Source organism: Macaca nemestrina, chromosome 1, assembly GCF_043159975.1.
Source record: "Macaca nemestrina isolate mMacNem1 chromosome 1, mMacNem.hap1, whole genome shotgun sequence".
NCBI classification, from domain to species: Eukaryota; Metazoa; Chordata; class Mammalia; order Primates; family Cercopithecidae; genus Macaca; species Macaca nemestrina.
In genome coordinates, this window is record NC_092125.1 from 173,764,765 (window position 1) to 173,786,744 (window position 21,980).

At 41.2% G+C, this 21,980-nt stretch overlaps 1 protein-coding gene across 2 annotated transcripts in view; it reads left to right on the forward strand.

The window, feature by feature from the left end:
* Positions 1 to 21,980, forward strand: part of CYP2J2 (cytochrome P450 family 2 subfamily J member 2) — a 52,773-nt gene that overhangs the window by 26,872 nt on the left and 3,921 nt on the right. Inside the window, exon 9 of one of the 2 annotated variants that reach the window (XM_011764415.2) lies at positions 4,955 to 5,289. The exons of the other annotated variant lie outside the window; for it this stretch is intronic. Within the exon in view, the coding sequence (XP_011762717.2) occupies positions 4,955 to 5,133 (179 nt within the window). The 3' untranslated portion in view covers positions 5,134 to 5,289. Of the gene's footprint in view, positions 1 to 4,954; positions 5,290 to 21,980 lie in introns of those variants that run through there. 2 annotated transcript variants of the gene reach the window in all.

The following is a 21,980-nucleotide window of genomic DNA, read 5'->3' on the forward strand; positions in this document are numbered from 1 at the left end:
AAAATTATCTTATCTGAATTAGCAGTAGTCTTTTTAAAAACTATACGCAGTGACTCACTGCTGCTTTGCTATTGAGAGTTGTATTGCACCCTCTTAGAGACTTCATTTGCAAGAAAATTGTCTAATTTAATCCTTACAACAGCCCAGTTATTAATAGGCAGGAAATGGATTGGGATCTCTTTTTAATTTAAGATAACTAAAAATAAGAGAGAGTTGTTTCTTATCCAAGATCATATGCTCAAGGAATTTGCAGAACAGGACCTAAAACTCAAGTTTTTATACTTCTAGTCTAGTGTTCTCTCTAGTAAGACTAGAATGTAGCTTACTTAAAGTCCTCTCTACTTTAAGATTCACTAATTTCATAACACATGCATCAGTTAGCATATTGCTACATAACAAACAGTTCAAAACTCTGCAGCTTAAAACAGTAAGCATGAATTATTGCTCACAAGTCTGTAAGTCAGATATGTGGCTCTGCCAATCTTGGCTCGGCCCCCCCTTGGTCTCTCTGATCTTGACTAGAGGTCAGCAGGCTGATGGCTGATCTAGGATATCTTCATTTGGGACAGTGATGCCCTTCTCACATTATCCCTCATCCTCCAGCAAGCTGCCCTGGCTTAGTCACATGGTGGTGATAAGGTCAAAAGAGGGAGAATGGAAGTACACAGGCCTCTTAAGGTCCGGACTGGGAACCGACACTTCCATTGCATTATGTTGGCCAATGCCAGTCATGAGGCCAGCCCCAGTTTAAGGGGAGGGGATATTACTACAGTTTTTAATGGGAAGAGCTATGACATCACATTACAAATGATGTGGATCCAAGAAGAGGGGGAAATTGAGGCTGCTTTGTTCTTACCATCTCTTTTTCTGAGAAGAATGAAATTCATAGAAGGCAAGCAATGTATCTGGGATGTCCCACAGAAGATGTGATAGGATGAGGACCAGTTAAATGGATCAGGAGATAGAAATCTGAAGAATCCAAAGGGTTAACAAAACATCAACACAACTGTCTTTTTAATCACATGCCCACTCTTGGCACACAGTTGCTTTTCCTTGCTGTTCCTTTACTCTTGGTAAAGAGTCTTCTAGAGGACTCTTCCGAAGTCCTCACTTTACAAGATGTAACAGCTTCTAAAGTGTGCATAATCAGGACAGGTTTCAAAGTTTTACCGCAAATTTATATTTACTTTTCCTCATTTAAATGCTTCCTGTTTGATCCATCAAAGCAGGAAGCAACTTCATGAAATACATGAACCCAGTTCCTCTCTTTCCAGTTAAAATCTTTAGATTCTAGGAGATAGGGCTGGAAAGAAATTTGCCAAAAATGTAGGTCAATTCTCTCATTTTACTACTGAGGTAACTGGCCTGTTTGGTTAGTGATAGTTTGTGGAAGCACCAGGGATGGGAGCCAAGTTTCCTTTCTTCCAGGCATGGAAGAATTAAGAATTAAGGTGTTAAGTTTGACACCTAACAGTCCTAGTTTTCATGCTTTTAAAAGCAAATTCATACTTGCCATTACATTGGGATCCTTGCCTAGCCATGCAACATAGTTAGGAGAGAATTTATTTCATGCATTTGACAAATGAGATAAGTTTAGGTTTGCGAGAATGAATGGTTTACTAATAGTCACACAGTTGGTTACTGATGAAGCCAGTTCTTTAATCCTGGTTCCTGACTTGCTAGGTACAGTTTGTCATGATATATGGATTCTTTTAGGAGAATCTTGGGTATATGTACAATAAACTAATTTGGTATCATTTTAACCTGTTGCTAATTGTACTATTTGTGATGGATAAAGAGATAAAGGTGAGGGGAACAGAGATGAATTAGACACACACTGGTGGGAAACACAGGCACAAATAATATAATAATGACATAACCATGAAGCACGTTTGCCTTTACTAAGCACTTTTGCATATATGATCTAACTTTACTTCCTTAACAACCTGTTACAGACAGAGGACAAAACTTAGGCATGCATACATTTCCAAGAATATTAAATTACATGGGAAAATACAAAGCAGTAAAAGCAGCATATAGAATTGGCTACAAGGAATCATATTTGTTATGATGTACAAAGACTCTCCACAAGGACAATGAAGAAATATGTTAAAATGTTGACAATGGTTTTGTCTAGATTATGGGGTTACAAATATTTTTTATACTTTATACTTTTCTTTGTCATGCTTTTTAAAATTATTGCTGTGAATACGTATTACTTAGGGAGAAAGTAAGCTATTAAAAATGCACACAATAGAAATGGCAGTAGTGACTTGTGTAGGGTAATGTAGCCCAAGTGGGGCGAGGAGGACATTCACACAGGGGAGGGGGTGGTGGAAGCTGAGAGCTGGTCTCAGAGCACAAATGGTATGAGGTGGAATCTGCACAGGGTGGCTGTGGCAGTGATGAGGGGTAAGTTATATACAAGGGATACTGATCCAATAAATAAATATATTGAGGATAATGAGAGGAAGTTGCAAATAAAGAAAGGGAGAAAATCAAACTTTGTGGTGTTGGATTGGAATCTGAGGTAATCTATAATGAACTCAGATTTTCAATAGATGAGTCAATAAATATAGAAATGTAGATTAAATATGGGTGTGTGTGTGTGTGTGTGTGTGTGCGTGTATATATATATAATGTATACACACACAGTTTTGGACATATACCCACATTATATACATACATATATTCCCTAGCTCTGGCCACCGATATGAGCGAGGGGCAACAATATCTGGAGAGCAATGAGCATGCCTAATGCCCAGATCTTGATTTCTACATATTATTATCCACTGAAAGAAACCAGGAGTTTTGGAAAAAATGACTGATTCCAGGGCTGGGAAAGGGAAAGTATAAGATCAACCTGGAATAGATTGTTGTGCCAAAAGTCAGGAAGTGACAGGTTGAATGGGGTCTAATGGTCAAATCTGGAATATTTTGAGCATCAGAACAAGTAATGATAGTAACAGATTATAACCCTTTGAATAAAAACAGGAATCCCATGAATCCAACTGATATCAATAAATGAGTGAATAAATAAATGGGGAGGGGAGCAAGCATTTCCTTTAGTAGAGTGCTAACTAATAAATGTGGAAGAAATGACAGAATTTTAAAAATCACAATTTGATAGCTATCAGCAATTAATAATATGGTCAAGAAATAGCAATGGAAAAGAGTGGATCACAGTTTAATGAGAATGGTTTGTTGACATTGTCTCGAAGTACTTATTAGTTACAGAGAAAAAGTATAATTTTACAAGAGAACTTGGCAGACACCACCTTAATCAAGTGATTACCAATAATGTCACACATCAAAATTGTACAGCACTTGCTAGGATAAAAAGAGAAGAACACAGTATCACTTTGGTGATATTCCTACCAAAACTGCAAAACTTCACAGCCTGAATCCAATCATGAGACAGCATGAGAGGCATTTACAAAACAACTGCTGGTCTGTAATCTTTAAAAAGGCCAGTGCCATGAAAGTTGTATAAAGAGTGAGGACTTATTCCAGACTGAAGAACTAAGGTGACATGACAGCTAAATGCAGACCGTGATCCTGCACTGGCTGTACTGGACCCTTTTCTAATGAAGGACATTGGGACAGCTGGTAACCCTGAATGAGACCTCAGGAGAAGATGTTGGTCATTCATCAGTGTTAATTTCCTGGCTTGGATGGTTGCATTTTGATTATGTTGGAGAATGTCCTTCTTTTTAGAAAATACATACTGAAGATTTCATGGGTAATGTAGACGATGTACTCCCAAACAATTCAGGAGAGCCAGGTTCTTTGTCTTATCTCTCCAAGTTTTTTGTACATTTGAAATTATTTCAGAATAAAAGGTACATTATGGAAAGTATCACAGTAAAGAATTGTAATATACAGAAAGCTGTTTGAGTAATGCTACCACCCAAAAGGTTTTCTTTAAAGGTCATCTTTTAAATTGCATTCTTCTGTTTTTTTGAGAATTAACCAGATCCAGTTAATAATAAGCAATTGTACAGCTGTTTATTATTACCTAGGTGACATGTTAAAATACTTTGTTTTGAGGTATAAATTATTAAATTATTTGGCCTATTTGGATTCAGCATGTAGCTCACACAGTATATAAAGTTCTCATCTTAAACACGTATTCATTTTCACTAATATGCACACGTACATTTTCACGGATGCCTAGAGAGGTTAATTTGCCCCCAATCATGTGGCTAAGAGGTAGGAGAAGCTGAATTGAATCTCTGTCCTTCTGCCTCCAGTTCATGCACACATAACAGGGAGTGGGATGAGGTCAGGACAGTGTTAGGTATCAGCTGTGGAGACCAGGACCCAGCCTTGGACCACACTTTAGAAGAAATGGGAAGGGAAAGGGCCTGCAAAGGGAAAGGGCCACTGTGCATAAAAAGAATCACTGAAGGACGAAGGCCAAAGCAGTCACAATATAGAGGGCCACCCATGCCAGAAGGCCCCTATGATTAAGGACGAAAAATGGCACAGGGAAAAGATGACTTATACCTTAGGAACTCTGCTCTGACATTTAATTCCTTGTATTTTCAACAATTTTTGTAGGGATTGAAAAAGTTAACATATTTGGTTGTTTTTGTTGTCTTTTTTTGTCATGTTTGTTAAATTCTTTTTTTAAAGCTCTTAGGCTAAACACCCCCTTTCTAGGTCAGCCCTCGCCTTCCACTTCTATGGTCCTACACCCTGCAACTTCACCCTGGAAGCTCGCATGCCAGACCCCTGACAGCATTTGACTTTGTGTTCCTGGACTTCTGCTTTCTATGCATTGATGAACCCAAGTGGTTGTCAGACTTAAATAAGCTGCTGGCCATAACACCCTGGGGCCTACAGGCCCTTCCTCTGCTCCAGTTTTTTGGGATATGATTGAGGACATCTATCTCTGCTAGGCACAAATGCCACCTGAGAAGATAACCCATCTTTTGATTTTGTCTTACAGGAAAGCGGGCATGCCTCGGAGAACAGTTGGCCAGGACTGAGCTGTTTATTTTCTTCACTTCCCTTGTGCAAAAATTTACCTTCAGGCCCCCAAACAATGAGAAGCTGAGCCTGAAGTTTAGAATGGGCATCACTATTTCCCCAGTCAGTCACCACCTCTGCGCTGTTCCTCGGGTGTGATTTTGCTAAGAAAGATAGGGGCTTTTTAATGATTGCAATTCTAACTGGTGTGAGATGGTATCTCATTGTGGTTTTGATTTGCATTTCTCTGATGGCAAGTGATAATGAGCATTTTTTCATGTGTCTGCTGGCTGCATAAATGTCTTCTTTTGAGAAGTGTCTGTTCATGTCTTTTGCCCACTTTTTGATGGGGTCGTTTGTTTTTTTTCTTGTAAATTTGTTTGACCTCTTTGTAGGTTCTGGATAGTAGCCCTTTGTCAGATGAGTAGATTGCAAAAATGTTCTCCCATTCTGTAGGTTGCCTGTTCACTCTGATGGTAGTTTCTTTTGCTGTGCAGAAGCTCTTTAGTTTAATTAGATCCCATTGTCAATTTTTGCTTTTGTTGCCATTGCTTTTGGTGTTTTAGACACGAAGTCCTTGCCCATGCTGATGTTCTGAATGGTATTGCCTAAGTTTTCTTCTAGGGTTTTTATAGTTTTCGGTCTAACATTTAAGTCTCTAATCTATCTTGAATTAATTTTTGTATAAGGTGTAAGGAAGGGATCCAGTTTCAGCTTTCTACATATGGCTAGCCAGTTTTCCCAGCACCATTTATTAAATAGGGAATCCTTTCCCCATTTCTTGTTTTTGTCAGGTTTGTCAAAGATCAGATGATTGTAGATGTGTGGTATTATTTCTGAGGGCTCTGTTCTGTTCCATTGGTCTATATCTCTGTTTTGTTACAGTACCATGCTGTTTTGGTTACTGTAGCCTTGTAGTATAGTTTGAAGTCAGGTAGTGTGATGCCTCCAACTTTGTTCCTTTGGTTTAGGATTGTCTTGGCAATGCGGGCTCTTTTTTGGTTCCATATGAACTTTAAAGTAGTTTTTTCCAATTCTGTGAAGAAAGTCATTGGTAGCTTAATGGGGATGGCATTGAACCTATAAATTACCTTGGGCAATATGGCCATTTTCACGATATTGATTCTTCCTCTCCATGAGCATGGAATGTTCTTCCATTTGTTTGTGTCCTCTTTTATTTCACTGAGCAGATTAAAAAGTCAGGAAACAACAGGTGCTGGAGAGGATATGGAGAAATAGGAACACTTTTATACTGTTGGTGGGACTGTAAACTAGTTCAACCATTGTGGAAGACAGTGTGGTGATTCCTCAAGGATCTAGAACTAGAAATACCATTTGACCCAGCCATCCCATTACTGGGTATATACCCAAAGGATTATAAATCATGCTGCTATAAAGACACATGCACACATATGTTTATTGAGGCACTATTCACAATAGCAAAGACTTGGAATCAACCCAAATGTCCATCGATGACAGACTGGATTTAAAAAAATGTGGCACATATACACCATGGAATACTATGCAGCCATAAAAAAGGACAAGTTCATGTTCTCTAGGGACATGGATGCACCTGGAAACCATCATTCTCAGCAAACTATCGCAAGAACAGAAAACCAAACACTGCATGTTATCACTCATAGGTGGGAATTGAACAATGAGAACACTTGGACACAGTAAGGGGAACATCACACACTGGGTCCTGTCGTGGGGTGGGGGGAGTGGGGAGGGATAGCATTAGGAGATATACCCAATGTAAATGATGATTTAATGGGTGCAGCACACCAACATGGCACATGTATATATACATAACAAACCTGCACGTTGTGCACATGTACCCTAGAACTTAAAGTATAATAAAAAAGAAGAAAGAAGAAAGGAAGGAAGGAAGGAAGGAAGGAAGGAAGGAAGGAAGGAAGGAAGGAAGGAAGAAAGGGAGGGAGGGAGGGAGGGAAGGAAGGAGGGGAAAGAAAAGAAAGAAAGAAGGAAAGAAAGAAGAAAGAAAAGAAAGAAAGAGAAAGAAAGAAAGAAAGAAAGAAAGAAAGAAAGAAAGAAAGGAAGAGAGAGGAAGGAAGGAAGGAAGGAAGGGAAAGAAAGAGAAAAAAGAAAAAGAAAGAAAGAAAAGGAAAGAGAGGGAGGGATGGAGGGAGAGAAGGAAGGAGGGGAAAGAAAGAAAGAAAGAAAGAGAAAGAGAGAAAGAGAGAAAGAAAGAAAGAAAGAAAGAGAAAGAGAGAAAGAGAGAAAGAGAAAGAAAGAAAGAAAGAAAAGAAAGAAAGAAAGAAAGAAAGAAAGAAAGAAAGAAAGAAAGAAAGAAAGAAAGAAAGAAAGAAAGAAAGAAAGAAAGAAAGAAAGAAAGAAAGGGGCAAGGAAAGTAAGAAGACATAGCATGTGTTTTGAAGCCACTGATGCCTGCTCAGATGTGATGGGACAAAATGAAAGTGATTTTGAGGAATGATCAGAGGAATTTGACTCAGAAAAAACTAGATCAAAATCCCAGCTCTACTGTCTCCTCCAAATTAGCCTTGGGAAAATCATTTACATGCTAAATAATTTACCTTTTTATCTGGGAGACGAAAAGAGGATAATGATTCCTTCCATAAAGAAAGTTCTTGTAAGAATCAAAAGAAATGGTGAGCTTTAAGTGGTTTGTAAACCATGAGGCACTTCATAAAAGTTCTATCTGTAGTGTGCCTTCTTCCTGCTTCCTCTGTGAGATATGTATTTGCTTCTGACCTGTTGAGAAGCTCAGGTCAAAGTGGTGCAAAATAGTTGATAAGAGTTAAAAGTGGGCCCTAGGAGCAGTCACAGAAGTGAGCTATGAAGGCTCCCCAATTTGGTAGTACTGTTCATGCTTTATCTTGTTTCTGTCTCAAACTGATCCTCTGATAAGTCAGCAGGGCAGGTTTTATTCCTCATTTAGAGACAGGGGAAAGCAAGTGTCATTGAAACAGTTTCTGTGGTTTACATAAGCACACACCCAAGGCCAAGTGGGATGTGACCACAATTAACCAACCTGGGAAACAGGTTTCAGGAACAAATGTGGAAATATTTTTCATCCTTAACAATACTTTCTTGCCTTTAATCCTCCATCAGGCACTTATTCCTATGTTGTTTCACACTGCCTTTAACGATGGTGGGTGTGATCTTCTCTTGCAATTAAGATTGTAAGCTTTTTGTGGCTAATATTACCAGCCTAAACTCCCTGGGCCCTGTTTTGTTGTTGTGGTGGTGATGGTGGTTGTTCGAGATGGAGTCTTGCTCCGTTGCCCTGGCTGGAGTGCAGTGATATGATCTTGGCTCTCTGCAACCTCTGCTTCCTGGGTTCAAGTGATTTACCTACCTCAGCTTCCCTAGTAGCTGTGATTACAAGTGCATGCCACCATCACTCGCTAATTTTTGTATTTTTAGTACGGACGGGGTTTTGCCATGTTGGCCAGGTTGGTCTAGAACTCCTGACTCAAGTCCACCCACCTCGGCTTCCCAAAGTGCTGGGATTACAGGTGTGAGTCACTGTACCTGGCTGACCTTGGTATTTTATAGCAGGGAAACAGAAATGCCAAAATCCTGCTCACTCTTTCTAGGTGTGGCTGCTGAAGGAAGATAAGGATTATAAAGTAGAAGGCCAGGTAACACTGATAGTACGTGAAGTTTTGACCCCAGTACCACTGCAAACAAATGAACTCCCTGGGAACCTGGGCTAAGCCTTATAAAAAGATCATTTTTCCTAAGGTGGTGTCTTAGTGTGTTTTCTGTTGCTATAACAGAATACCTGAGACTGGATATTTATAAAGAAAAGGAGTTTATTTGTCTCACATTTCTGTAGGGTGGGATGTCCAAGGACATTGTGGCAGCTTCTAGTGAGGGCTTCCATACTGTGTCATCACATGGCAGAACAGCAGAAGGACAAGCAGGTGCATGCAAAAGACAGAAAGCAGGAGGTGCCAGGCTCACTTTTATATCAGCCCACTCCCACAACAATGAACCCACTCCCATAACAATGAACCCACTCCCATAACAATGACATCCATCCATTCATGAGGCCCATGCTCTCATAACCCAGTCTCCTTTCATTAGGCCCCACGTTCCAACACTGCAGCATTGGGGACCAAGTTTCAAAATACATTTTGGAGAGGACAAACATCAAAACCATAGCAAGTAGTTAGACCTAAGTAATTTACATAGCTTAAAACAAAATGGGCCATGAAGTCACAGGGCTCTTTCTTCTTGTTGCTTGGGATTCAGAGAAAAGTCAATTAAATTGATGCTGTGAGAAAGGGAAACAGAAAAGGATGGGAGGAATGTTTGCAGCTGCTAAGCTAGCTGGGGAGCCAAGAAAAGGGTATGTCTGGACGACATGGTTGAGTTTTTAATGTGTAGGAGGAGGCTTTGATCCTTCCCTAGTAAAAGAAAAAATGGAGGTGAGAGCCCCACCTATGTGCAATTTTTTTTTTTTGTAACCCACGAGAAATTTGCATCTCTAGAAAACAGGCCAAGTGGTATTCTGAGAATAAAACCAATCAAATCAGGCTTTGAACTTGAACTTCTCAAACATCCAGGACTTTCATTTTTCCCCAGTCAGATCACCCAAGTAGGAGACTCAAATGGACACTGGCCAAAATACATTGTGTGTCTCAGTTTCCTCATTTGTAAAATGAAGGACTTTGTTGAAGTCATCTCTGAGTTCCATTTCTACTCTGCTGTGCATCTTCCGTGACTCTAGATGGGCAGTACACACCTGTTATTTGGGGGAATAAGTGTAAAAACACTGGGAACTCATCCTGACCTGATAAATGCAATGGGATCCTGGGCCAAATAGGATGTGAGCACAACTAATCAGAAACCACAATTAATAGATGACTGTGAGTAACTGAAGAAAATATCTCTTTTTTCTCAAAGCTCATGGAAAGGCTCTAAAATATGAGCCCCCATTTTGTCCAAAGACTTCCTGTCCCACACAAATACTTTGTTCTGTATGCACTCTTCTAACTCTCTTTTTCTTCCATCTATTTTGGAAGCTCCAGTGCCCCTGACCCCCTTGTCTTTTGTCAGTGCCTGATGACACATGGTGTGCAAGCAATATAACATGATCTGTGGTATCATGGATGAGGCATGGATTTGCCAAAAGGCACCCAGGCTGTGGATCTTCTCTCTACCACTCTCCTACAAAGAGATGCAGACACATGCATGCTGCAATATAAATTTAAAACCAGGTTGGAAGTTGAGGGACTTATAGCAGAGGAGGAGCAGGACACACAGGATACCCTGAGTTGTTAGGAAAGTGTGCCTGAGTCAGGCATAGTGGGGCTGCATGCACCCAGGAGAGGTCCAGGAGGGGGACTGACCTCATAGTGCCTGATATGGTTTGACCATGTCCCCACTCAAATCTCATCTTGAGTTTTAGCTCCCATAAATCCTATGTGTTGTGGGAGAAACCCAGTGGGAGGCAATTGAATCATGGGGGCAGGTCTTTTCCATGCTACTCTCATGATAAGAATAAGTCTCAGGAGATCTGATGGGTTTATAAAGGGGAGTTTCCTGCACATGTTCTCTTCTCTTGCCTGCTGCCATGTGAGATGTGCCTTTCACTTTCCACCATGATTGTGAGCATGATTGTGAGGCTTCCCCAGTCCTGTGGAACTGTGTGAGTCCTTTAAACCTCTTCTTTTATAAATTGCCCGTTCTCAGGAATGTCTTTGTCAGCAATGTGAAGAAGGACTAATACAGTAAATTGGTGCCAGTGGAGTGGGGCGCTGCTGAAAAAATACCTGAAAATGTGGATGTAAATTTCGAACTAGGTAACAGGCAGATGTTGAAATGGTTTGGAGGGCTCAGAAGACAGGAAAATGTGGGACAGTTTGAAACCTTCTAGAGACTTGTTGAATAACTTTGACCAAAATGCTGATAATGATATGGACAATGAAATCCAGGATGAGGTGGTGTCAGATGGAGATGAGGAACTTGTTTGGAACTGGAGAAAAGGTTATGTTTTAGCAACGAGACGGGCAGCATTTTGCCCCTGCCATAGAGATTTGTGGAACTTTGAACTTGAGAGAGATGATTTAGGATATCTGGCAGAAGAAATTTCTAAGCAGCAAAGCATTCAAGATGTGACTTGAGTGCTGTTACAGGCATTCAGTTTTATAAGGGGAGCAGAGCATAGAAGTTTGGAACATTTCCAGTCTAACAACGTGACAGAAATGAAAATCCCATGTTCTAAGGAGAAATTCAACTGACTGCAGAAATTTGCATAAGTAAAAAAGGAGCTGACAATGGGAAAAATGTCTTTAGGGACTGTCAGAGGTCTTCACAGCAGTCCCTCCCATCACAGGCCTGGAGGCCTAGGAAGAAAAGATGGTTTTGTGGGCTGGGCCCAGGCTCCCTCTGCTGTGTGCAGCCTAGGGACTTGGTGCCCTGAATTCCAGCTGCTCCAGGCATGACTGAAAGGGGTCAAGGTACAGCTCAGGCCATGGCTTCAGAGAGTGCAAGCCGCAAATCTTGGCAGCTTCCACATGGAGTTGAGCCTGTGGGTGCACAGAAGTCAAGAACTGAGGTTTGGGAACCTCTGCCTAGGTTTCAGAGGATGTATGGAAATACCTGGATACCCAGGCAGAAGTTTGCTGCAGAAGTGGAGTGCTCATGGAGAACCTCTGCTAGGGCAGTGTGGAGGAGAAATGTGGGGTTGAAGCCCCCACACAAAGTCTCCACTGGGGCACTGGCTAGTGGAGCTGTGAGAAGAGGGCCACTGTCCTCCAGACCCCAGAATGGTAGATCCACTGAGAGCTGCACCATCACACAAAGTCTCCACTGGGGCACTGGCTAGTGGAGCTGTGAGAAGAGGGCCACTGTCCTCCAGACCCCAGAATGGTAGATCCACTGAGAGCTGCACCATGTGCCTGGAAAAGCTGCAGACACTCAGTGCCAACCTGTGAAAGCAGCCAAGAGGGAGGCTATCCCTTGCAAAGCCACAGGAGCAGAGCTGCCCAAGACCATGGGAACCCACCTCTTGCATTAATATGACCTGGATGTGAGACAGGGAGTCAAGGGAGATTATTTTGGAGCTTTAAGATTTGACTGCTCTGCTGAATTTTGGACTGGCATGGGGCCTATAGCCACTTTGTTTTGGCCAATTTCTCTTATTTGGAACACTGGTATTTACCCAATGCCTGTACCTGCATTTTACCTAGGAAATAACTTGCTTTTCATTTTACAGGCTCATAGGCAAAAGGGACTTGCCTTGTCTTAGATGAGACTTTGGACCATGGACTTTTGAGTTAATGCTGAAATGAGTTAAGACTTTGAAGGACTGTTGGGAAGGCATGATTGGTTTCGAAATGTGAGGATGTGAAATTTTGGAGGGGCTGGGGTAGAATGATATGGTTTGGCTGTGTCCCCACTCAAATCTCATCTTGAATTGTAGCTCCCATAATTTCTACATGTTGTGGGACGGAGTGTGAGATAATTGAATCATGAGGGTGGGTCTTTCATGTGCTATTCTTGTAATAGTGAGTTCTCACAAGATCTGATTATTTCATAAAGGGGAGTTTCCCTGCACAAGCTCTCTTGTCTGCCACCATGTGAGATGTGCCTTTTGCCTTGCACCATGATTGTGAGACCTCCCCAGCCACTTGGAACTGTGAGTCCATTAAACCTCTTTCTTTTGTAAGTTGCACATTCCTAGGAATGTCTTTATCAGCAGCATGAAAATGGACTAATACAGTGCCCTGCATATTTATAGACAGAAGGCCGGGCTGACTAGGTGGCTAAGTAGCAAGGACAGCTTCCTGGGTGAAGACGCAGCTTTGTTAGAATGGGGAAACTTTGGACACCCCTAGTGTCAAGATGTACACCCCTTGAGCTCAGTCAAGCCTGCTGAGCCAACTTTTTTCGAAGCCACCTAAAGGAAAGAGGTAGGGTGTTAGTTATGAGTGTCCAGGCTTATCCTGATTTGTCACTCCACAGCCCCTTACTGTGACTTTGAGCAAGACATTTAAACCTTCAAGCCTCCAATTTCTTTCTCTAAAACAGTACCTCACTATGTGGTAATAAGGATAAATATGAAAACATGAAATTCTGTCTGTGTAACAGATTGAAGGGGAATAAGACTCATTAGAATGCAAGACAAAAGTGGCTTTATTTCCACCTCACCCCACCACCACAGTCTGTGAACTGTATCTGTTTTGCCTCTGAATGAAATATCAGGCAAGGTTCATTACATTTCTGACACGACAAACATCCCTGTCCTCACCGTCCTTCCTAAGTGTCATTTTGGTTCTTACAATTTGCAGTCCAATAAATATACAATTTATATAACTCCATACATTCACTGATTTAGCTTCCCTCAACTCAGTTTTAGAACTGGAAGGTTTCCAGGCCGGGTGGGCAGGGGTTCGCCAGCCCTTCTCTCTGGTCCAGTGCTCCCTCCTTCATGGGCATTCCTACCTCATCCACCACCTACCCCATCCCACCAGGGCCCTTCATGTGCAGCACCTTTGATGTGGACAGTGTTTTTTCCTTAGCTTAACATTGCTCTCCCACTCTGGGGCATCTGCCAGTGCAGCTCCTCTTCAGGACACATTATCCCTCCAGGACTCCTCTTGTTGGGATCCAAGACAGCCCTATGCTGGCTGCGCCATGGGGCCCACATGGAGTCCCACACCCTTGTCGCAGTGTGAGAAGCAGTGCAGTTTCCTCCAACAGAGCCCCCACTCCTCAGCTACCATTGGAGCCTCACCCAACCTCTTGCCTAGAGGAACTTTCAGGCCTCTGTGTGCCACTGATTCTTGCCTCCCAGAGAAATACAGAGCACAGGTAACTCTCTCTTGGCTAGAAGCCTCCCACCTGGTGAGGGGAAACCATGTGCCTCTCCCGCTTGGTGGGAGATGGGTGGGAGGTCAGGAGGATCTGCCTGTCAATGAGAACCAGAGCTGAACTGCATTTAAAGCAGTGAAAACAAATTTTAGTCAGGAACTATTGCAATAGGGGAAAGGAGATTTCAGTATAGAACCGGGCTCAATTCCAAATACAGCTGGGTTGGGAATGGAAAATCTCAGAGGAAATATTAGGGGTAAGGACAGATTCTGGCTAAATCCACTGGACAGGATTCTTGCTGAAGACCAACCCGAGTGATCCGGTACCAAGGGTGGGGGATGAATATTTGGATCAGAGATCAAGCGGTCAGGGGTTGCCTCTAAACTGACTTGGCAAGATTCTTGCTGCAACTTGGCCATTAGGCCCAACATGGACAGATGCCAAGGTCAATGCCTAGAGGGTTTAAAGGAGCTGAGTCTTTGTCACTCCTCACCACAGAAGTCTCTGCCTCTTCCATTAGTCCTCTATGTAGGCAATGGGCTATAAGGGTGACAAAAACAGTTATCTGAGGCCCCTGTGGCAAGTCTCACATAGGATTTCAAGTGCCCTACTTTACAGCTGTGGGTTTAATAGCACTTGGCATGTACTATTTGCAGTAACTGGGACTCCAGTTACTCCAGTGAAACTGAGAGATGCAGACCCCATTTTGATATCCTGTTACAAATATCCAGCCCACAGTGACATCCTAATGAGTGTTATTTCTCTTTCTGTGTTGAATGAAGGAATGGATAAATGACTCACAGGACACCCTAGGATCTTGCTGTGGCTCAGGATCAGTGCTGTGAACAGCAAGAAGAGGACTGGGCTATAAATGTGGCAAACACTGGAGCCTGCTTTTCTGGGCTGTGACATTCACTATGAAAGATTCCTTGCCATGTTTTTATTTTTACTCTGTCACACATATACATGGGTGTTTCTGCCATTAACTATCTGGAAGTACAGTTCCAAGTACATCTGCAATGGAAGATGCTCCTTCCTTTTATTCTGGTTAGCTTTGAATGTATGACAGCATCCTATAATATTGCTAATAATGTTTTCTCACTTGGTAAACTTGCATTGCTTTCCTCAATACCCCCATACGCTGGTGGTATCTCCCTAAGTGTGGAAAAACCAAACCTTATGAATTTCTTCTTCTACTTGGAAAGAGAAAATGGAGCTGTGCTTTTGATACTAAGCCTCACATTAATAGTCTTTTTAAATCAATTCAACAAACAGTTACTGAGCACATACAATGAATCAGATAGTGGTTAACAAAGGGAGATACAAGACCATCCCTTCTTAGAGCTCATTCCAGTGCTGATGAAAGTGAGAAATGGGGGATTATAAACATAAAAATCAACTGACATTAGTGGTCCCCACTGGGTTATGAAAACCAAAGGAAACATTTGTGAAATACACATGGCTTCACAACATCTTTCACCACTGCCATCACTGCATAACCATCTTTGGGGGAGGGATATGTGTTGACGAAGTCCCCCAAGCTGACTCCTCTCCATCTCACTTATTCTTGAAAACCACCACAATATATTGTGCCTTGAATTCTCCCCAGGTTTTCTCCCTCCTCCTCTCTTTTTCTTCCATCACAGAATGTCTTAATTTCGCCTTCATTTTTGAATAAAAAATTCACCATATATAGAATTATAAATTAACAGTTTTTTTTCTTATAGCACTTTGAAGATGTCATTTCATTTTTTCCTGGCTTATGTTGCTTCTGATGAAAGGGCCACAATCACTCACATCCTTGTTCCCCTATTCATTAGGAGTCTTTTGTCTTCCAGCTGTTACTAAGATTTTTTTCTTAATCATTAATCCTCAGCAATTTGGTAATAATGTATCTTAGCATTGTCTACTTGGTGTTTATTAAACTTCTTGTATTTATGAGTTTATTGTTTTTAGAAAATTTGGATAAATTGTGGCCATTATTTCCTTAAATACTTTTTCTTAACCCACTCCCTGATCCCATATTTTTGGGATTTCAGTCGTACATATGAGGCCCCCTCGATGTTGAATTACTGGCCACTAAGGTTCTGTTAATATTTTTCAGCATTTCTTCTCTCTCTGAGATAGTTTGGATAGTTTCTGTTCAAGTTTCTGTCTTCAAGTTCAACTAAGTTCACTCTTAGTTTCCTCTGCAGTGTCGAGTTTGTCATTAAGCTCACCCATTAATTTTTTTTATTTCATATATTTTATTTTTCTAGAAGTACCAATGCATCTTTTTAAATATAGTTTCTATTTCTCTGTTATTTTTGTTTAGATCTTTGAATATACTTATACTATTCATTTAAAAGTCCTTGTCTGTTGTGTCTGTGTCTCTTAACTGAGTTTTTCTCCTTGCTATAGGTCACACATTCCCAGTTCTTTATGTCTGGTAATTATTACATAAGTTTTTCATTGTTGAGTGTTTTCCTTGTCTTCCTTTTGCAGAGTATTAAGTTTTATTTTAATAGGGAGTTAATTTACTTGCAGGACACCTTAATCCTTTTGAAGCTCATTTTAAAGCTTTATTAGAGTAGGTCTAAAGTAGCCTTCATTCGAGGGGTCCTAAAGAGTGATTTTTCCAGAGTCTCTATTGATTGCCTGAGGTATTCAGTGTGGTCTCTCCACTCTCAATGAATATAGCTAATTCCAACCCTGTAAAAGCTATGGTAATTTTGCAAATTTATTTAAGTTCCTTGTAGATTCGGGATATTAGACCTTTGTCAGATGGATAGATTGCAAAAATTTTCTCCAATTCTGTAGGTTGCCTGTTCATTCTAATGATAGTTTCTTTGCTGTGCAGAAGCTCTTTAGTTTAATTAGATCCCATTTGTCAATTTTGGCTTTTGTCGTAATTGCTTTTGGTGTTTTAGTCATGAAGTCTTTGCCCATGCCTATGTACTGAATGGTATTGCCTAGGTTTTCTTCTAGGGTTTTTATGGTTTTAGGTTTTACATTTAAGTCTTTAATCCATCTTGAGTTAATTTTTGTATAAGGTGTAAAATTTAAAAAGAACCATCAAAAAGTGGACGAAGAATATGAACAGACACTTTTCAAAAGAAGACATTTATGCGGCCAACAAACATGTGAAAGAAAGCTCATCATCAGTAGTCATTAGAGGAATGCAAATCAAAACCACAATGAGATACTATCTCACACCAGTTAGAATGGCAATCATTAAAAAGTCAGGAAACAACAGATGCTGGTGAGGATGTGGAGAAATGAGAACACTTTTACACTGTTGGTGGGAGTGTAAATTAGTTTAATCATTGTGGAAGACAGTGTGGTGATTCCTCAAGGATCCAGAACCAGAAATACCATTTGACTCAGCAATCCCATCACTGAGTAAACACCCAAAGGATTACAAATCATTCTACTATAAAGACACATGCACATGTATGTTTACTACAGCACTATTTACAATAGCAAAGACTTGGAACCAACCCAAATGCCCATCAATGATAGACTGGATTAAGAAAATGTGGCACATATACATCATGGAATACTATGCAGCCATAAAATAGAATGAGTTCATGTCCTTCACATGGACATGGATTAAGCTGGAAACCATCATTCTCAGCAAACTAACACAGGAACAGAAAACCAAACACCACGTGTTCTCACTCATAAGTGGGAGTTGAACAATGAGAACACATGGACACAGGGAGCGGAACATCACACACTGGGGCCTGTCGGGGTGGAGGGCAAGGGGAGGGAGAGCATTAGGAGAAATACCTAATGCATCCTGGGCTTAAAACCTACATGACTGGTTGATAGGTGCAGCAAACCACCATGGCACATGTATACCTATGTAACAAACCTGCACGTTCTGCACATGTGTCCCAGACCTTAAAGGAAAATAATAAAAATTAATTTTAAAAAAGCTACGGCAATCATTAAGCTTATAGCTCTCTGGTAGGTGTTTTCTGGTAGGTATCCTTTGCCCAACCTCATGGAGTCTCGCTCTACACACACAGAGGCTGGTATTCAGCTGATCTCTTTCAAGATTTCTGGAGCTCACTCTTGCTGTTGCTTCTTTCTCTATTCTACAAATTCTACCCATGTCAGTCACCCTAAACTCCAGTCTATTTTCTCATCTTAGCAAGACTACTGTGTTCTGATTGTTTCCCTGCCTCTTGAAATGGAGTCTAGTAAATCCCTCCAGCTAGAAAGCCAGATATTGTAGAGCTCACTTCATTTGTTCCTCTCTGTTGGGAAGCATGGTCCTGCACTTTCAGTTTTCCAATATCTGAAAAGTTTATTTACCTTGTCCACTTCTCTGGTTTTCCTTGTGGTAGAAGAGCTAGTCCAGTCCAGTTACTGTCACAGCATGAAACAGAAGTCTCTCCACTCTGTTGTATTTTTCATGGAACTTAAGTCTGGCTGAGAGTTATATTTATCTGTAAAAAGAGGCTACAATAACTCCCTCCCTTGTGTCTACACCCTTTGAAATGTGACTTTATACCTTCTCTCCTCATGAGCTAGCATCTACTCACAGTCTCCTTTACTTGAGGCTGGCCTGGTGGTGAAATGACTTTCCTGGCTGACCCTAGGGCGGAAGAGACTGTGTGTGTTTCTGCTTGCTTTTCTGGGACTCTCCTGTCACCATTTAAACAAGTCCACTTTACTCTACTGCAGGATGAGAAACATGTGGCTTCATCACTGCCATCACATTGCCCTAGCTGATAGCTGGCCAGCCTCCAGAGCTGTGCATAAGGACCTGAGAGGGGTTGGATCCAAGCTAATCTGGAAGCTGAATACACTTGCATGAGTGAGCCCAGACAAGAACTGCCTGAGCCAGCCTAAATTTCCAACCTAAGATTTGCGAGTTAAATCAATGGTTACTGTTTTAAGCCACTGAGGTTTGAGGTGTATTTTCACACAGCAATAGTTAACTAATACACTACGTTCCCCGAGGGCAAGAGCAGTATCTGTCTTGTTCAATTCTGAGTCCACAGTATTAAGAACAGTGCCTGCAACATGGTAGTGTTTAATAGTGAATTAATGAACAAAATCAGTGGGATCATTGTGGCTTGGTGCTAGGTGGGACCTATCACCAGAAGTCAGATCTCTGCCACTACCCCTCTGTCCTTGTCATCTCACCCCATGACCTATTTCACAGCCCTCATGCTAACTTCTATTACTACCCTCCAGGAATGCAGTGGAGGAGCGCAGGCTTCTGTCTTACCTCACTCTTTCAGTCCCAGCTGGCTTTCTGGACTGGTGCCACCTAGCCCATTTCCCCATGCTTGTTTCGCAACAACAGCCTGATGCCCTGAATGAACATTTTGTACTTTCTGGGTCATACAGTTTTTGTGTATTCACACGAGCTATTTGTTCTGCTCTGGAAAGCTAAGGACCTTTTCCTCTTTTGAAACAGACAAGGAATTAAGTTAAGCAAGAAGGGGTCGAATGCAAAGGGTCACTTTCAGAGACTGACTCTGTCATTGATGATGTTCGTTATAACAATTAGGGTCCGAACAAAGGCTTCTCTTTGCCAAAATACATCTGAAGTCCAAAGACATCACAGGGCTCTGATGCACACAAAACAACATTAAAAGACTCAGTGGGGTAGCACTGGGAGTCAGATGAACTGGAGGTCAGATCTTTGTAGCTAAGCTGGCCTGAATTCCATTCCTGGGTTTTACCATTTATTACCTTTTGCTTGTGAATTAAACAGGTTACTTTACTTTCCTGAAATCGTTTCCTAGTCTGAAAAGTAGAACAAACCTGCTGAGGTGGAGTATATGACTGGTCAAAAGTCCACTGTTCCTCTCTGGGGTGCCTCTCCTTGTGGTGCTCCTCCCTGTGGGATGATTATGTACAACCACCTTCATGAATTCAGGAATGGCCGTCTGATTGGCTTTGATCAATAAAATGAGAGCAAAAGTTCCACGAGCCACTTCTAAGTGCTTACAAGCTGGCAAGTAGTGCAACATGTTTCTTCTCTGCCATGAGACTACCCGTGTTCTAAATAAGGGTCTTTCACCCTATGTCCAGTGTGACAAAGACACGAAGCAGAGTCACAGCTTATTCAAGATGAACATATGATGGGAGAAATAAACCTATTTTGTTATAAACTAAAATTTCAGAATTACTACTGCAGCATAACTTACCCTATGCTGTCAGATACACACATTGTATTTCTTGTGAAAACATGAGATCAAAGTAACATGATAATCAATTACAGTAGTAATGCTGTATGGTTATTTCAGAGAAGCATCTGGTTATTCTGTTATGCAATTTGGAGAACTTATTTCTAGACCTTTTTTTTTTCCCCAGGCAATTTGATCTTTTCCTCACTGTGACCACAGAACAAGATATTCTTCCTGCTGACTACAGGATAAGATTCTTCGGTATGGCTGCTATGTTGTAAAAACCCCAGGCTGCCATTCACTTGTAGTTTAGGTGAATGGTGCCCTCGAGTTGGACCATGTAGAGTAAGTTTGTCCACAAGCAGCCCAGGATGGCTTTGAATGCGGCCCAACATAAATTCGGAAACTTTCTTAAAACATGAGATTTTTCTTTTTCTTTCTTTCTTTTTTTTTTTTTTTTTAGCTCATCAGCTATCATTAGTGTTAGTATATTTTATGCATGGCCAAAGACAGTTTTTCTTCTTCCAACATGGCCTGGGGAAGTCAAAAGATTGGACACCCCGATGTAAGGCCTGCACAGCCATATGTAAGGGCATGCTCCTTAGGTGGACATATGGTAATTTTTGTGATCTGAAATCTATTCACCTTTTGAATTACGTCTCTTAGTACTTCTCCTGCCAAAGTACTGAACTATTACTTCCCTAAATAGGCCAGCTCCTTCAGCATCTTCATGTCTTTATAGAAGCTAGTTTTTCTGCAAGAAATGATTAATTATACCTGGCACACTCCTATTCATCCTATAAAGGCCAGCTTAAATATTAACTCTCCAATGACATTTTTCTTGACTCTTGGTTAGTTGCTTCTTCCTCCATTCCCTGATAATTTAAAATATTTTATTTCCTATTTCCATATAGTCTCCCAATTAAAATGAGCTTTTCAGAGATGACTGTGTCTTGTTCACACACATTCAGTACCTGTTTCATGCCTAGCAGATGCTCAGGAAATGTTTGTTGGACATATAGTGGGGGTGAGGGATAGGGGAGAGCAAGCAGCCAAGTGACATAATGCTGCAGTGAGCCATAAATTTTCTGTAGCCATGCAGAAAGCCCTATACCTCTATATTCCTTAATTTCACATTCTGGAAAAGGTGGGTTTTAAATATTGGTTACTAAGGTCACTCCTACTTTCAAAAATCTGACTTGTAGAGAGATCTTCTGAAATGGTAAGTTAAGGAGCTCCAAAAATCCATTCCATAAAGGCACTGAGAACATGAGCAAAAATAATCAAAATCAACATTCCAGAATGCTGAAAATTAAACGAAGTCACACAACAACCTAAGCATTTGTTTTAAAAAAAGAAGAGCTGCTCTCAGCAAGAACAGGGAGCTCTGTTTTAACTTGCTGTATGCCAGTTCTCCTCTCCCCAGCTCTCCTCTCCCCAGCTCTCAAGTATCCTTAAAAGCAACAGTCTCACAATTTTGGTACCTGTGAATAACAATGATCAGGCAGCCACTGGAGGGAGCACAATGGGTTTAGAGCACCCCAAAGGCCCCCATTCCCAGAAAGTTATCATTATATGATCTCTCTGGCAGTTCCTTGAAAAGCCCCATTCTCAGAACTTGTCTTTATTTTACCTTACTAAACACTCATTCTGTGCGAACCACACTACAGGACATTTGTTAAAAAAAAAAAAAAAAAAAAAAATCAGTGACAATTGTGCAACATGACAGTAAGCCAAGGTAGCAATACAAGTTGCAGCTAACAGAGGATTAAAAGGATACACTGGGAATAGAGATGCCCACCGGGGCTTCTAACACTCTAACATATGCCTAGGAATCTAGAAGGCCATGCACACGTGAGGGCTACATGCCTGCCCAGGCAAAGGCCTGGAAAGACCCTAATCTCTCATCTCTGACTGACTGTGGGGGTCTGTGTAAGCAAGAAACTAAGGTTACGATAGAACTGTAAACTACCTGCTGGTGTGTTAAAGGTATAACCCAAAACACACGTAGAGCCCTTTGGGAAAGGCTGAGAGACTTATTTCAAAACATTTAAGGAAATCTCTGGC